The 16,879-nt window shown below is 40.2% G+C and overlaps 1 protein-coding gene across 1 annotated transcript; it reads left to right on the top strand.

Annotated features, from left to right (window-relative positions):
* Positions 1-1,015: 1,015 nt before the first annotated feature.
* Positions 1,016-12,693, top strand: pdgfbb (platelet-derived growth factor beta polypeptide b). The gene is made up of 8 exons (XM_004560761.4): positions 1,016-1,811; positions 6,974-7,070; positions 7,851-7,907; positions 8,894-9,087; positions 9,201-9,389; positions 9,583-10,384; positions 10,868-11,027; positions 11,129-12,693. The coding sequence occupies exons 1-7, from the start codon at positions 1,746-1,748 to the stop codon at positions 11,008-11,010; spliced, it is 1,548 nt and encodes a 515-aa protein (XP_004560818.1). The 5' UTR covers positions 1,016-1,745; the 3' UTR covers positions 11,011-11,027; positions 11,129-12,693.
* The last annotated feature ends 4,186 nt before the right edge of the window (positions 12,694-16,879 follow it).

Below are 16,879 nucleotides of genomic sequence, written 5' to 3'. Positions count from 1 at the left end.
AGCCGTGGGAAGGGCCTTGAAGTGGCAGGGGGCTGCAGTGCATGCACATATGTACACAATATGCCAGCCTTGAAACTATCAGATGCTGATGCACCCGGCAGACAAGAAAAAAAACCTGCCAAAACTGAACTGAACTGGACAGCTGAGAGAAATATACCAGCTTATACACAAAATTTTAACACAGGTGCGACAGTAGTTAGACCTCACAGGGTGCTCATGTGACGAAATTCAATAGAAAGAAGCTTACAACTACAAGGTTTGTTAAGACACAGCAGTCAAGATATGCAATAAACCAACTGAACACAGCTGATCAGAACCTGTCCGTATGTTAATAATATTTTGCTAGGCCCAAAAGCAAAATTTGGGGGGATAATTATAGGTATTTGCTGATGGCTCATTTTGAAAAATCACACATTTCTTAGAAAAATAGCAATAGGAACAGTGATGGGCAGTATCACAGCAAGGGCTTCATATTTTCCTCACACATGACATTAGTGGGACATTATTAGCTTATTAATGCATCCGTTTAGAAGTACCAGACTGTAACTTTTACTTTATATAATGCACTTCATATTATATAATAATAATAATAATGCACAAGACACTTTGTATTGTGATTATACGCAAAACAAGTTAATATGAAAATGAACGTGTGCACATAGCTTTAGATTAAATATAGTAACAGCATGGACTGTGGAAACAATAGTTAAAGTGGTGTACCACTGCTGTTGAGTAAATGTACTCAGTTACTTTGGTTGCTTTCTACAGTTAATGAAGTTTTAAGGTGCGTTGTAAAGATTCATGTGAGGAAGGAGGAAAAATGGCCCAGCCTTACAAATATCTGCATAAATGATTCATGGCTGAGGAAATATTCCTCAGAGTGGGTGCTGCCAGGCAGCTGTTAGTGGACAAATTTGGCTTGCATCGACTTTTCTTCGGACAGGGGGCAGCAGAGATACCGCACACTCGTGAAAATCTGCTCTCCCCTTCACCACCACCAACAACACGGCTGCGTAATCAGTCAGGTCCAGGGGCTGAGACGCACCGAGCCACACAGCGGTTTGCTTGTTGATAAGACTCCTTGGAAGAAGAGAACCACAAACTATCTTCCTGCGACGTTATTTCTGCCTCTAAGCTGGACTTTTGGGACGCGTTACGGTTAAAGAGGAAAAGACTCTTGACTGTCGGGAAATGAAAATTCAAATGGATTTGTAATTTATTGCTTTTTTAAAAAAAAAAGAAATTAATTTGGGACACACTTGGAATTATTTTGACTTTGCTTCCTTTCTAAATCTCTTGGATATTTTTTTTTAAAAAAAGTATTTTTCTAAAGTGTAGACTTTAATTGCTTGGAAATTTCTTTTGCTAAAATGGTCTTATTCTTTTCATCTGAGCTTTCAGCCAAAAACGGACACTTCAGCGCATCAAGGTGAACTTAACTGAGTGAACTAAACCGGACTTTGAAGAGTGAACTAAAAGTAGGAGGCTTACTGTCGCTCTCAATTTTTTTTATATATATTTCGAGGGGAACTTGGAAAAAAAGGTTTGGTGCAAGCTGAGCGGATTCTTCTTCATCTTTTGGGAACACCTCTGCTGTGGGACCGCGGTGTGGACGGACGCTCGCACGCGCGCGCAGTCTCGCAGGGCGAGCCGCTGTCCCCCCGCGCGCAGTGCTGAGGAGAGAGGCTCTCTCGCGCTTCCATAAATGCCCGGTCCGTCGAAGAGGCTCGAGGCTGGGCAGCAAGATGAGCTCGTGGGTACAGCTGCTGCTCGCGTTACTAGCGGTGTGTCTGCGGTTTGGCGTGGCCGAGGTGAGTTCAAATCAAAGTTCTAGAAACCTCTTCGGACACTTAAGAGGGATTAGTGGTCCCTCTGAAATTAGAGCACTATAAAAACAAATGTACCAACGAGTGAAGTCGCAAGGTTTATCTAAAAGTTTACGGCAGGATATAAAACACAACAGTGTTGTGGAGTCTTTATTTATTTATTTATTTTTGAATAGTAGTTTAAATGTATATAATACTCGAAGCATATAAATATATTAATGGGCCTATATGCGGTAGCCTACTGTATATTTTCTGGCTAACATTGGGCTCTGACTCTTGTAGTCTGTTTTTTTTTTTTAATTTCGAGTAAGCATATCACTCCAACTACAATGCACATGCTGTTAAAACTGTGTCATTATTTTTTAAGCTCATGTCCGCCTTTAAAAAAACAGCCAAACAAAAAACCTCCAACTTCAGACTCAGTCTTTCTCTTACTGCTTCTCTTCATACAGAAGATAACTGTTATTCCTCCCCATTAACTGGCGTTATGAATGGATGCCCAGGGGCAGACACATGCAGGGGTCAACCTCTGTGGGTGATGTGCAAGGAAACGGGCGCTGCCATGATAGGCTCATTTACAGCTGGATGCTTCACCACGTGGTGAAGTGATGCATTTACAGATGCTGCTGTTCCAGATATTAAAGGCAGCCGGTGCATTCAAACATACATTAACACCATCCTACAGAGACCACATTTGTTGTTTCTGTACTTTTTTGTGTGACTTTTGTTTTTATGATTATATGTTGCTTCCTTTTTTAATCAACACCTTCTTTTCTCTTGCACCATGTTCTCTGCCAAAACAGTGTTTTAGAAACAGGTGAAAATCAGCCAACAACAGTGAATATATAAAGGCAGAAAAGATGGATAAAATCTGGTGAAGTCAAGCAGGAAGACTAAACTTAACCACGGGTCTCATCTAGGTCAAGACTCACTTGACCTAGACAACAATATTATGTTCATTTTAGAACAAATCCTGTCCACTTTTCCTTCGCTGATATGAAGTCTGATTTTATCAGTCTTCTGCTTCTATGCAGATTTCATCTGTGTTTCTGACCCAGGCAATTCATGTCATGTCAATGGGGTTAAAGCACAAATAGTTAACAAGTCAATCGTGGGAAGTGAAAGCTTAAACAATGTTTTTACAAAAGCAAGAAAAACGGCATAACTGATTGAGTTAGTTTTCTGCCATAGAACTGATGTGTTGGTATAGTTTGTTCCCAGAATAACTTATTCAATTTCAATTCAGTTTTACTTGCATATCGCCAAATCATAATAATAGTCTACTCAAGGAGCTTTATATTGTAAAGTTTTAAGACCCCACTATAATAAAGAGAAGCCCCCAGCAATCAGACAACTACCTGTGAACAGGCACTTGGCGACAATGAGAAGGAAAAACTCCCTTTTAACAAGAAGAAACCTCCAGTGTAACCAAATAAGGGGAGGGGGGGCATCTGCCGTGACAGATTGGGGGTGAGGGGAGGAAGACGGGACAAAAGACACACTGTGGAAGAGAGCCAGAGATTAATATTAACTAATGATTTAATGCAGAGGGCTGTATAAACACATAGAGGTTAGGTTAAAAAGGTGAGCAAAGAAGAAACGCTCGGCCCATCACTGGGAAGCCCCTGGCAGCCTAAACCTATTGCAGCGTAACTAAGGGAGGATTCGGGGTCACCTGATCCACCCCTAAATATGTGCTTTGTCAAAAGGGAAAGTTTTTGATAAAGAGAGTGTCTGTCTCTTGAATCCAAACTGGGAGCTGGTTACACAGAAGAGGGGCCTGAAAGCTGAAGGCGTTGCCTCCCATTTTACTTTTAAACACTCTAGGAACCACAATTAAGCCCACAGTGTGAGAGTGAAGTGCTGTATTAGAGTAATACAGTACTATGTGGTCTTAAAGACAAGATGGGGCCTGGTTATTCAAGACATTGTATGTGGTAAGAAGGATTTAACAGGGAGCCAATGAAAGAAGCCCATATGGGAGAGGTATACTTTCTCCTGTCAGGACTCTCTTTTCAAAGAACTTATGCACATGTCTGTAAAAAGAAAATAAGTTACAAACACAATAGCTTTGCAAATGCTGAACTGCAGTATATCTTTATCGTGTAAAGCCCCTGAATCTTTAAACATTCGTTTTATTGCTTCATTTTCCTTCTTTCATCCACTCGTGTACATATAAGTAATCTTCCATCATTATCACTGCCTCACATAAAAGTACATTTTAAATGTATATTTAAAGATGACGGTTGACTTTCCTGTCGTCAAGCTGTCTTTCCATTTCACTGCCTCTGCAGGCACCACATGTAAAAGAAGACTTTGACAGTATTTTTGAAGGAGAAAGTCACAAAAGGCTTTGAAGGTATACAACCTGGAAATTCCCCACGTGTGATTTTAAAGTTTATGGCACGGCAGCTGGGGAAATAATAGAGACTGTATGTTCAATTATGGTCTTTGTTAAAAGAACTTCACCAGAAAAAAATCTGCTGGTATATAAAGTGGTTGTCACGTATAAAGCTGTAATGATCATATGCACCTAGCCAAGGACCACCAGAACGGAATTTAGTTTTAGCTAAATTGTATCAGGCCCCTTTCCAAGTGCTGATGCCAATTATGACAGTGGAATTAATTAAACTCACAGTTTCTGGCACATGCCCATATTGAGCATGTGTCAGCATACTTTCAGGGACTACATGTGAAACCTCACACATGTGCTATAGCTGCTGCTGCTGCTTCGCCGGCAGCAAACTCGACCCTCTAATTATGTACAATTAGATGTTCCCTCTCGTCCTCTGCCCACTGCAGCCGCTGCCTGTACCTGGCATTCTTCAATGTGTCCATGAGTTCTCCAGGGGATGGGGAGTTTCTTCAGGTGATAAATACTGCAGTATGTCAAGTCTTGTGTTTTTTTCCTGCCATAATTAGCAGAAAAAAGGGAGAAAACATACCTGAATAGTTCAGGTATAACACACAGTTTGGCAGGAGTGGTCTTTTGTGTTGTAGATTAGCAGCTGTCAAAAACAAATGCTTTGTCAGCAGAAGCTAATTATTCCAAACAGGCTAACTACTGCAGACTATAGCTACAGCTGGATTTTGAGATAGTTTAATCTTTTCTTTAAGAAACGTTAGCTTTTTATCCTTTTTCAGAATGAATAAGGTGCTGCTGTAGGTATTAAAATGACATTCAGCTCTATATTATTATTATTTTTATGCTTCTGCCTGCAGGAAATATGAAATGCACCTATAAAAAACGCTTTTCTTAACCTTGATAATTCACCTTCATGCCATAGGTGCTCATTAATCATTATCAGAGTGTGTGTTTACATAGTCTGCCAGTCCAGTTTGCATCTGTTTACATCTGCTTTGTTTATCAGAACTGAAATGTTTATTTAATATTTCCTGCTTAGACACAAATTGTCATGACAGCAGGCACCACCGTGAACAAAAGCACACGTCCTATAATTAACATCAGACACAATTAGCCAAGCAGGCAGCTTTGCTCCATTGGCAAAAGGAGGAAATAATCATGACGACTCCTCAGGGGCATCGGCAGCTCCGCAGCAGAGATGCGAGTGTAATACAGCAGGCATTTCCCTGCTGTATTATTTGACTGTCTGAAAATCTGAGCAACAATGGGGGAATGTCAGTGGCAAACAGTATGGGCAGGGTGAGAATACTCGTGCATGAATGGCCGTTTCCTTTTTCTAAAACCTGCATCCCGCTGGGATTCATTATTTTCTTCAGACCTTAAATTAATCAGTATTAAAACTAAAGTTTATTTCCAGATGGCTTTGTGTAACATTTACTGAACTGAACATGGTTCACTTAATGCCCGACGCATTTGCTCTTTTGGTCATTTTCATCGGTTCCATTCTAGCGTGAGACTCCAAAGCAAGTGAACCACATTTATAGCGCTGAAATCAATGCAAGGAAGTGCCTCGACCCACGGCTGATCCTCGTCCGTTTCAGCTCAGCTTTAATTCATCTATTATTCCTCCTTTTTTTCAGATGCGCCTCCCTTCTCTCATCCTCTCTGTATCACTCCTTCCCCCACTTCCTGACTCCTTCCTTGCTCCTTTGACCCCTAAATGTTAGCAGATGAGAAGACACAACGCCAATAGTCATTCACCGTGCTCTTAGTGACCATTGTGTGTCCGCTTTGGTTAATTCTCCCCCCCCCCCTCCTTAGCTGTCTCTTACCCATTAATGACTAGAGGGGTTAAATTCATGGACTCACAATGTGGGACTGTTTTTGGTTTTATGGTTTAATACTATAGAAATATTTGCCCAGATCCACCGTTTTCCTAGAAAAAAACAGCTCCATATTCCTGTTTCTGTGTCCTGGTCATAACATTGAACTGTGTGGTGAATTACCTTTCTATGAGTACACAGTAAGAGTAATAATGTAGCAGAGAAGTGTTTAAAAGCCCAGTCAATGTTTTTGAGATTTTATACATGAATACAGTTTATACATGCATCAGTTTAATCACATAGGAGCGACTATGTGTACCACCAAACAACTTCAGTGGTTCTACATCTACTGCAGGGATCGAAGACCATTTTCCCCTCATTTGGTGTTTTTGGTGATGGGGGAGGAAACCCCATATAACATGTTGCTCTAAATTCTAGGTGTTCAAGTGAGCTGCAAATTGGAGACTGCGAATGTCCAAGGATGTCTTCATAAATATCAAATCATTCGGTGACTGTGATGGGTGGGGAAAGTGGGCACCCTGAAATTTATGATGTTTTATCATAGGATGAAGGCAATCACTGAGAACTGTGCTAATATGTGTCTCTCAAACCATGCCAGCATGCAAGCAGCTAAACAGAGTAACCAGATGCCCTCATTGTAGGGGTCAAAGGTTCAGCTGTATTTTTAATTTATTGTGCATAATGATCTCTGTTTCACATAACTGTAGATTTTGAGTGATAGCACATCCATGTTCTCAATCTGGTGTTTGGATTTTTGCTTTGGTAACTTTGGCAACAGTTTCCCCAGATCAGATGTTACAGATGTGGAAAAATCTCATCAGTAGCCAGGTGTGCCGGTGATGATATGTCTCAATGTCGTCTTCTTCTGTGTTTTTTTTTAATCTCACAAACTATCCAGAACAGTGCATCTTAAGGTCTCTTATATATCTGTGTTTCAGGAGGACGCTCTGCCTGCAGCCCTGGTGGAGCTGGTTAGAAACAGCCCCATCTCCTCAATAGAGGACCTTCAGATGCTGCTGTTCTCTGACTCCGTAGGTAAAGACCAGAGCTTTCTAATATTATTACTGATACATGCTTTGAAGCCAGAGTCCAAGTTGCTGTCTGCAATTTTACTCCAGCCTTAGTGACGTCGTAAATTGAATACCATTTTCACACAACCAGATTAAGCTCCCCTAAAACATTTTTTTATTCTGTTCACAAACCCCAGTCATCCAGTGCAACCCAAAGCCCTTTTTAAAATATCTGTAGCTCTTCCCTAAACATGTATTGACATTAAAGTAAAAAAATGCTACTCTTACATTGTTGTTGTCACAATGAGAAGTGGTTTTCTTAACACATTAGCACAGATTAAAGTTGGTTTGAGAAAGCTGAGGTTATGTTGCACTTTCAAAATAAAGAACAAAATGTTGCGCAATTAAGAAAAAAACACATATTTCCTATTACAACAGAAATACAGTAATAAGTGGTAATTATTGCATTTTTTTTACACTAATTGAAATAAGGAACCACACCTGTAATAAAACATACATCGGTGTACATGACGACAGAAACACACAGAAGATTTATTAGATTTATAAAAGTGTAACAGCTGGTTGCCCTCGGACTGGGTCTCTTATTTTGTGACTCAAATGTGACATCGGCTATGCCCCCATCCTCCTCCCCGCTCTTTTGACACAAGCTCGTGTTTTATCTCTCCACATACAGAGGGCGCTAAAAGCCCTTGGATTATATATATGACGCCCCATGCAAAAAAAATGAAATGCTCATGATTTGTCTGGGACATAAGTCAAATGCTGTTTTTTGTTTCTGTTTCAGATGAGGAAGACGAGACTTCTGCAGCCAATGGAGGTCACAGACTACCAAGGAGCCTTGGTGAGCCCTTAACCCCCCCACAAAACTTCAGCCAAACTTCCTTTTTATTCCCATCAATATATTTTAGAAGATATTTTTTTGTATTTGAGATGTGAATGTATTGTGAATGCCTGAAACCCAGCCTCTGTAATTGACATTTGCCTTTGGTCTTTATCTTTTGACTTATTTGAGCTACCCTACTAAGTCCTAATGTGCTTAATAGAGGACATCTTGGCCTCTTCAATCATGCCTCACGTGTTTGGGTGTCCTCTTTAGCTCCAAAGAGGCAGAAAATCACAAAAAAGTTACACTGGTAGATAATTTTCTCCTCAGTTCTCAAGAGGTTATGACAAAAAGACTTATTATCTGTATGTGGCTCTTCAGATCTTCACAGAAATTCTTCCTAGTGTGGATAAATGTTACTCTGTTCATATTCATACAAGATGAATAGAAGTTTTTAGTGCCGCCATGCAGATTTTCCTCGTAAATGTAACAGTACTCAATCCTCATTAGTAGAGGAGTCCCTTCCTTGAGTGTTCAGTCAAGTTTCCTGTGAAGTGATTAATGTGACAAGTATGGTTTCAATGATACGGTTAAAACCCTTCCCATTAAGTGTTTTTTTTTTCATTATTATGATAAAGCAGATATCTGAGTTACTTGTCATCAATCACTAACCGTCTGGTTGACTGAGAGACACTAATGGGCCTATGCTAATCTTTGCCTTTTGATGAGAAGAAGCTCTAGCATATTTTCTTCTTTGAAGCTTCGTGCTTCAGGTCTACAAGCTGCTGAAGTGCTAATACTCAGTACTGACAGGTGATCAGACAGGAGCTTGTGTTTTACTATCGCATAAACAGACATGAAAACAAGGTAGTCTTACTAGAGTGGATGAATGAGCAAGCTGGAAAAAAAGAAAAAATGAATTTAGTGCTGGATGGATGTTTGAAATACTAATTTAACACCACTTCTGCCCTAATACTCATGTTCACTTGTGTCTCATGGCTCAGATGCCCAGCCGGCCCAGCAGGCTCTGTGTAAAGTTCGAACAGAAGTGGTTGAGGTCACAAGGGCAATGTTGGACCGGAGCAATGCTAACTTCCTGCTATGGCCACCCTGTGTTGAGGTGCAGCGCTGCTCTGGCTGCTGCAACACTAAAAGCTTGCAGTGTGTTCCTGTTGTCACACACAAAAGATACTTGCAGGTAAATAACATCACACAGAGCTATATACACATACATGTATACACACGCACATCCGTTAGTGCTGTTCTCAGAATTGTTTCCTGTTCCTCCCATCTTATTCTCAAACTCCGTAGGTTATGAAGGTCGAGTACATCAACAAGAAACCCACTTATGCTAAAGCAGTGGTGTCAGTTGTGGATCACGTGGAGTGCAGATGTCAGACTGCTCCTCGTCCTCCACCACACAAGAAGAAATCCTCTCGCAGGCAGCACGGCTACCTGCATCGAAACCAGACGCATAGCCAAGGTCATGCACACGAACAGGTGGACAGAAACTCTGCTTACTATCATTATTTTTCAGAATTAACACTTACTTTTGCCTCTTTGTCATAACAGTGCAAAGCAATAGAATTTTTATTTCCAAGCATGACTGTGTTGTAGCCTGTGCACTGCAGTGCATGTATAGCTGTAGATAAAATAAAAGTAAAATGAATTTTGTTTCTTTTTTTCTGACAAGGTTAAGGTGCATTCCAAGGATGAGCTTCATCAGTTGGATGAGCTCAAACAGAACCAGAGGGCCCACCTGGAGGATCTCCTGAAGCAGCAATGGAGCCCCAGAGGAGACACCTTCACTCAGCCCGGAGAAGGATACAGTCTTGCTGGGGAGGGCACTTCTCGTTCTGGAGAAGCCGTTCTCTTTGCTCCACACTGGGCTCATAACATCAGCAAGCTGGTTGAGGCTAAAGAAACTGAGAATGTGGAGAGGAAGGATGGTGTGGTCTCAGATGCCAACAAAACTGCCTCCTCAGTGGATACAGCTGGAACTAAGGTGAAGAACAAGTTGGTAGAAGGTGGGAACGGGTTGCACATCAAAGTTAACGAGGAGAACAAAGAGACACAAACACACAGCCCATTGTGGCAAGAAGACAAAGGCAAATACCCAAAGATTCACACAAGTGGATTCTCTCAGCATGTTACTCCTGAAACAAATTTCAGCCCTACCGAGGAAACCGTCACTGACACAGTTAGGGGCAGGTTCCGACCTACCAAAGAACCGAACCCGGAACCCCGTGAGCTGGCGCGACAAAGAGAAAACGAGACTCCAGGGGAGGAGAGGATATTACAGATTGCGGAAGCCAAACTGGAGGAGGAGAGAAAAGAACTTCTGCTTCTCCATAAAAAGTTGGACGAAGAAAAGGAAATACTGAGACAGCAGCAGATGAAGCGAGGAGAGGAAGAAAGGCAGAAAGAAAAGGAGACAGTCAGTCGGCACCTACATGGTAAACATCATCCCAGTCACCAAACAACTCAGAAACCAGGTAACAGAGATTATTAAACGTTTTTTTAAACAGTGCAGAATTAAGTAAATTGTTCAATTAACTAAAACAGTGTGTTTAAATTACTTAAGAGTATATTTTATCACAAGATTGTATGTAGAGTCAGGACCACTTCAGTCAAAAAAGATATTTCCATTTGCAGTAATTCATATTTATGTTATGGTTCAGTTGTGGGACTGTCCCATAGTTCATGCACACATGTGGAAAGCATGAGGCCCCCTCCCTGTGCATACATTTAAAGCAAAAGGCTGATTGCTTTTTAAGTAAGACACAGCATGTAAAGGAAAAGCTCGGATGAAGTTGGGTTGCAAAGCAGCCTACAGATTGCCAGCAACTGAGTAAACAATCAAAGTGAGTTGGCACTGACATCAGCTGATCTGCTGAGTTCGACTGAAGCCTGTTCAAGCCAATGTTATGCACAGCTTTTGTAATTTTCTCTTACACTCTTTGTTTTCCATCTTACAGAGACAACAACATCGACAACTACCACAAAAAAGCCATTGGCTCCTACGGCCCCCAGACTCCCAACTCGACCACAAAAAACAAAAAGGATGAGGAAGAATCGCAGACGGATTAGTAAAGCAGCCATGAGAGCAATGCTGATGTAGAACTAAAAGAAACCCAGGTTAGTTCATAGAATATATAAAACAAAACAAAACAAAAAACAATTATAATTCTGCTTTATGTTTCTTATTGTAATCCCATCTTCCTGTATTTCTACCACAGGGACACAAAGAGAACATGGTGCATTTTGTGGATAACCCAGAGAAGACCCAAATGGACTCCCTTTGTACAAGTATTTATTCATTTGTCAGTAACCTGCTCGTCCTGTGAGATCTCAGTAACACTACTAATGACTGTCTGGTGAACCTCTACCTATACTGGGAGTAACAGAGGAGGGGGAAACAAGAAAATGGAGTGTAAAGAAAAGGTGGACCTTCTCCAGAGAATGCTTGCTTCTTTGACAGTTGATGGTATGAAGCAACAAGTGGCACCCAAAGACTGATGAACTGTGTGCAAGCACTGTGCCTGTGGGGAAATGAAACTGCATTGCTGTAGAACTGTATAAAATAGTGCAATTTCAAAAGTTTCCTTGGAACCTTGTCTTGATATCAGCAGACAGAAACTGCACTTAAATGTTGACAGAACCAAGTGTATAAGGAGTTTGTTGCTGAAAGCCTGGATTGTTTGATAACCACAGTCAGATTAGAATAAGGAGTATATCTGGTGTAAAAATTAACCAAAAAAAGCCTAATTTAGCTGTTTTTCTAATTGGATAATATAATAACAGAGATTATTATATCGTCAACACACTGCAGGAGCAGAAGAATTTCCATGTGTGATATCAATTATTAGCTCATTAAAAATGATGGTCTCTCTCAAACCGTATTTAATTTTATGTAACTCATTGCAAACACTGGAATTACACTTATATGGGTATAGAAAAAATATAGTTTTGCATTAATGAGGTTTCCTTGTCTCAAAGTATTGTCACGGGTGAAACAAGAATTGGCTTGTGACCTGACTGTGTGCTGTGTTTCTTATTTATTTGTTGCTACTGTTACTACTCTCTATAAAAAATACTGCAAACAACATGTGGCTGAGATAGAGTCTGAAAAAAAAGATTCATTGTGTCATAATAACTGTGAGGTTTATTAAACAAAGGGACAGAACATAAAAAAACTAATCCTGTCAGTTTACCCCAGTATCCTGTTCAGCTTCAGTGTCAAATAGTGCGTGCATGTTTGTTTTGTATGCCTGTGTGGTTCAGTATGTGTTTCTGCTCACATCTATATTCTTTATTTGAGTTTTTTTCCTTTCATACAGAAATGTCTCTCCCCCACCAGATATGTTTTGGTGCAAGCAGTCACATTCATTTTAAAGTCCTAACCCCAGAGTGTATTTCTGTAGGGAGCCTACAACACATTATATTTGATTTCATTTACAGGCAACTAAAAGAGTGAAAACCAGTAACTCAAGGGTTAGCTATTAAAACAAGAAAACTAAGATAAACTTTACAAATGTTGTTGTTTTTATGACCTTTCTGTTTCCCTTAATAACAGCATGTAGAAACACACTGATGCTATTTTGTGTCTGATAATTTAGAGTCAGAACATTTTAAGTTATTGAAAAAAGGCTTGTATGTATGTTCCTTATACCATCTGACAACTGTTACTTTTAAAAAAAAATGTGTTTTCTTACCTGATCTGGTGAAAAAAAGAGAATGTTTGTGATAACTTTGCCACATAATGCTATTTTCATATGGGTATAAGAAGCTAATGTGCTTGAAACTTCTTTGTATGTGTTTTTATTCCCTTTCATTAATTCAAGGCAGTTAAGCCCAGTGCTACATGCTTAAATGATCGTGTTTCCTCCAAATACTAAGCGGGTACCATTTCTTTTCATCATGTTTAGCATCTTAATTTAGCATATCAGCACATGAAATTACTAAAAATTACTAAACCATAGACTACTTGCTATAATGTCACTTTGACCTTTCATTTTATGGCCGTCACCATTTTGGCCCTTTGGAGCCTGGAGACTGGTCAGACAGTTGGCTGGTTATCAGTTAGCAATAGCTTGGTTAGCAATATGCATAGCCTGAATGTTTTTGGCACAGGTTCCTGATAATAAGCAGTAAGTGACATACAAGTAAATGCAAAAAAGCATTTAAAAATTGCATTATAAAGGACAAAAAGACAACTCAAACAGCGGCTACAGTTAGCTGAAGTGAAGCCTCGCAGACGGCTAGCAACATAGTTAGCTCTCACCTCAGTATTTAATAAGCTATAACTTTGAGGCCCAATGAGTCAGTTATGAAGAAAGAAAATGCAGACCAAAACCTTTTATCTAAATTGAGCTATAAACTTGTTTTGTACATGTTTGGGCTCATCTTTCAGTTCAACAAACTGCAGTTTTAGTCATTTTACGCTAGCTTCATTTTGTTGTCAAAAAAATGACATAGCATTAATCAGGAGTATCATCAGTTTAGCCACCCAGTAAAGCATGGATAGTTTAAATATTGACTGGATGATGGTGATAGATGAAAAGAAAATAGATCATATTATTTGGTTTGGACCTGAGTGCTGAGACTGTGAGACTATCCTCATTCATGTGGGATTTTAAGGCTGGATACAGAAATGTTCATAAACTTATCACTTTAGTTTATTTTTTATATAGGTAGCTGAGCTGTTTAACCTAAAACACCCCCAACTCTTCAGAGGCATCATTTCCACCTTACCTTGTATATTTAGAAATGTACAGTGGGGTTTGTAAAGTGTGAGAGGAAGAAAGGGGAAAAAAAAGCAAGAGAAGAAAATGTGGGGGTTGATGTACTGTAGGTGAACTCTGGCACACACTCTCTCTGTAGTTTGTTTTTCACAATTACCCATTTGACTCTTGGCTGCAAAAACTCCCCAACTCAGCAGCCAGCTGCACTGGTATGTTTGTGAATTATCGAGCCAATAAGTCATCACGGCTCCTGTCATCATATCAGTCATACAAGGAATTACTTGACATAATAAATACTAATGTCCTGAATAGTATAGGGTTAAAGGGATTATTTGAATGTGGCTGCGAGTGCATATAAATAAGACCTTGTCGTTTTGCCTTAATCTGCATAAATCACTACGCTGGATCTCATATTATTGCGCCTGTAAAAAATGACAGTTATGTAAGGGTTTGCTCTGTATCTCCATATGTGATTCAGTGATTCGTGCATTACTTCCAGCCCCCCTCTATAACACCGTCAATCTTGCACAGGCATACTATTCCTAAACAGCAGGCCATCTCCAAATTCAGCATTGAGGTGGGATGCCTGTTTTTCCATGGGTGTCCACCCAGCTCCCCAACCCCCCGCAGCCTTCAAACAAAAACAGGCGAGAGTCGTGCACTGAGGCTTGTTGACTGCGACAAACACACACACAGGCAGTGCTCATGCTCATTCACATACATAGAGGGGTCAGCCACCGTAGCAGAGTGGGAGTGTCTCTGAGGGACAGGGACTAAAGGCACGGGACTGCTCATAGCTGACTGACTGACCTTAAAGGACATTATGGCTTGTTAGGTCTCAACAACACAATTACCTAACCAGCACACAGCCACTGGAACTAATAAATGAACAATCATGACCCAAAAACCTGACAAATGCTTCAATGCAAATTAAACACATCATGACCCAAATTTTGACCATCCTGTTTCATAATGCTAGTTATGTCAGGATTCAGAGCTGCTTTGGCTGTAAGTTAGCGCTCTGATAGACTTGGGAGATTGACAGAAAAACACATGCTGAAACTATAGTGGTTCAGTAGGGTTATAGTTCACAAAGTCTGGGTAAATTTAGTGAATTTGTGACCCTCATAAGGTTAGTGCATGTGAAATCAGGCACTCAAACATGTGGGGACCTTTGGGAGAGTGCAACCATGCAGAACTAGCTGCAGCTCTAATCTTATTTACATCCACCTGGCCAACTAGGGCTAGGATTATGATTGAATTTGTTTTAGCCATATGCTAAATACATATATTTACAGAAACTAGGCGATATTAAGTTTTCAATAAAGTCTTCATTTTTTCCTTTAAAAGCATTAAAAGTTCCATTTGGTTGCTCCAAACAAGGGAAAATTGTGTAAAAAGTTAAAATCCTTTTGAGATATTCTTTTACTCGCACTCATTCATCATCTAGATTGCAAATATGGAGACTTAGGTAAGACTGACAAAACCTATCTTAATGTCCAGGCTGCTTTGAAAGACATGTCATAAGTATGTGTGCTCCGGTATGGCTCAGATTCCCCAATGCACAGTAGTAAGGAAACAGGAGGCCTTTGAACAGGAGGTTACACAAGCATCCGTGTGGCGCCACGCACCCCCTACACCTTCCAGCACTTTTATTTTCCTGTTTTTATGTACGACAAAGGACAGGGACATGCCGTACACAGATGACCACACAAATACCCCCGTCATTAAGCAGTCTGGTCTTTCCATCAAAACATACCTTGGTGCTTTATCTCGACCACTTTCCATTTCTCCTTAATATGAATGTGTCCGTCACTCACTCCCTGGCCTCAGAACAATAGGCCCGTGACGACGACCGTGAGACCAAGGAATGTGTCTGCTTTTTGGGGCATAGTATTTGGAAAAGCCTGGAATGTTGGGAAAACACATCAAACACCTTCCCCTCACCTTCCACGGACACATTGCAGGTCAAATAAATGAGTGTGTAAGCATAACATAAGCATCATTTCTCAGTTAGCGAATGTCAAACTGATCCTCGATCTCATCAGGCAGGAAGTTGTACCTAACGATGGGTTGAAAACACAGGAAGTTGATATCAGCATGCCTGGAATTCCACCATTGTGTTTTTTCTGCATAGAGAACAGAGTGACAATCTTATAGTTCACTAACACTGAGACAAATCACTGATCACCGAAGCACAATATCTTCACGAGGTGACTCTGATACAGTTATGTTGCATAGCGACCTAAAACATGCATGCATACCACAGACTCTGTGTATTACACACACACACACACTCACACCTGCTTTCAGAAACTAGCAGCCCCTGAAAACTCTCTGCAGTCCTGTCAGGCCAAACAGATGGGAAAATAAACAGAGCAATAAATTAGATAACGCTGTGAAACTGTGTGTGATCCTCCCAACACCGGTGTGTGAGGTTAAGAAATACAGTCACCACGCAGACACGCACATACACACAAACACACAAACACAATCTGTTCCAATTTACAAAACCATTTTCAGCAAAACACGATAAATACAAACGAATTATCTTTGTCTCTGTGTACGTGGATGCTTCTGTGCATTAAAAAAACAGGCAAGGAATATGAAAGTGTTAAAATGCAAATGATCACAACTACAATTATGCTGCACAACATTTCATTTCTTTTAAACCTGAACTTAAAATTTGTAGGGGGGTTTTCCTATAAAACACAAATAAACACAATGCCAGCCTACATTTGCTTTGGTCATACCTCTGTATGTTTGCTCAGTAACAGTACTGCACTAACAATGGCTGGACTATAAATGGTACTTTCACACTTAGCTGAAAAAAAAAAAATCAACCACAAAACCTTAAAAAAAGCCATGCTATATTAAGAAAAGGTAGCTGCACACCTACTCCTAGCTTTTAAAAAACTACATTGTAAAGAATTTTCCTCACCTTGTTTTTATGGGCCACATTTGATCTCATTAATGGTCAGGTAAGTTTGCCTGCCTCAATGCAAAACACAAGTACACCTTGTATAAGCCAGTTGCAATGTTTGTCATTATATTTGGGCCACACAACACTCATCTCAACAATTGTTGAGTTAGCTATTGAGTAAGTTAACAAATTCCCCAAATAGCCTAAACTGAACCTATATTTAATGCTATAATGCTTAAGTGCTATAAAATTGCTCAACAGGAATCCAGAATTACTAGTATTGCATGCGAATGAATTTAACTACAAAGTAAGGACAACCTGAA

This window comes from Maylandia zebra, linkage group LG4 (assembly GCF_041146795.1).
Source record: "Maylandia zebra isolate NMK-2024a linkage group LG4, Mzebra_GT3a, whole genome shotgun sequence".
Lineage (NCBI taxonomy): Eukaryota > Metazoa > Chordata > Actinopteri > Cichliformes > Cichlidae > Maylandia > Maylandia zebra.
Note: the sequence above shows the minus strand (reverse complement) of the source record. Positions and strands in the feature narration are given on the sequence as shown.

Excerpts from the sequence above, each read along its gene's own strand:
- pdgfbb (XM_004560761.4), top strand. The coding sequence starts at position 1,746 with ATGAGCTCGTGGGTACAGCTGCTGCTCGCGTTACTAGCGGTGTGTCTG. Across the intron at positions 9,088-9,200 it reads CACACAAAAGATACTTGCAG|GTTATGAAGGTCGAGTACAT; the intron begins GTAAATAACATC and ends CAAACTCCGTAG. Across the intron at positions 9,390-9,582 it reads AAGGTCATGCACACGAACAG|GTTAAGGTGCATTCCAAGGA; the intron begins GTGGACAGAAAC and ends TTTTCTGACAAG.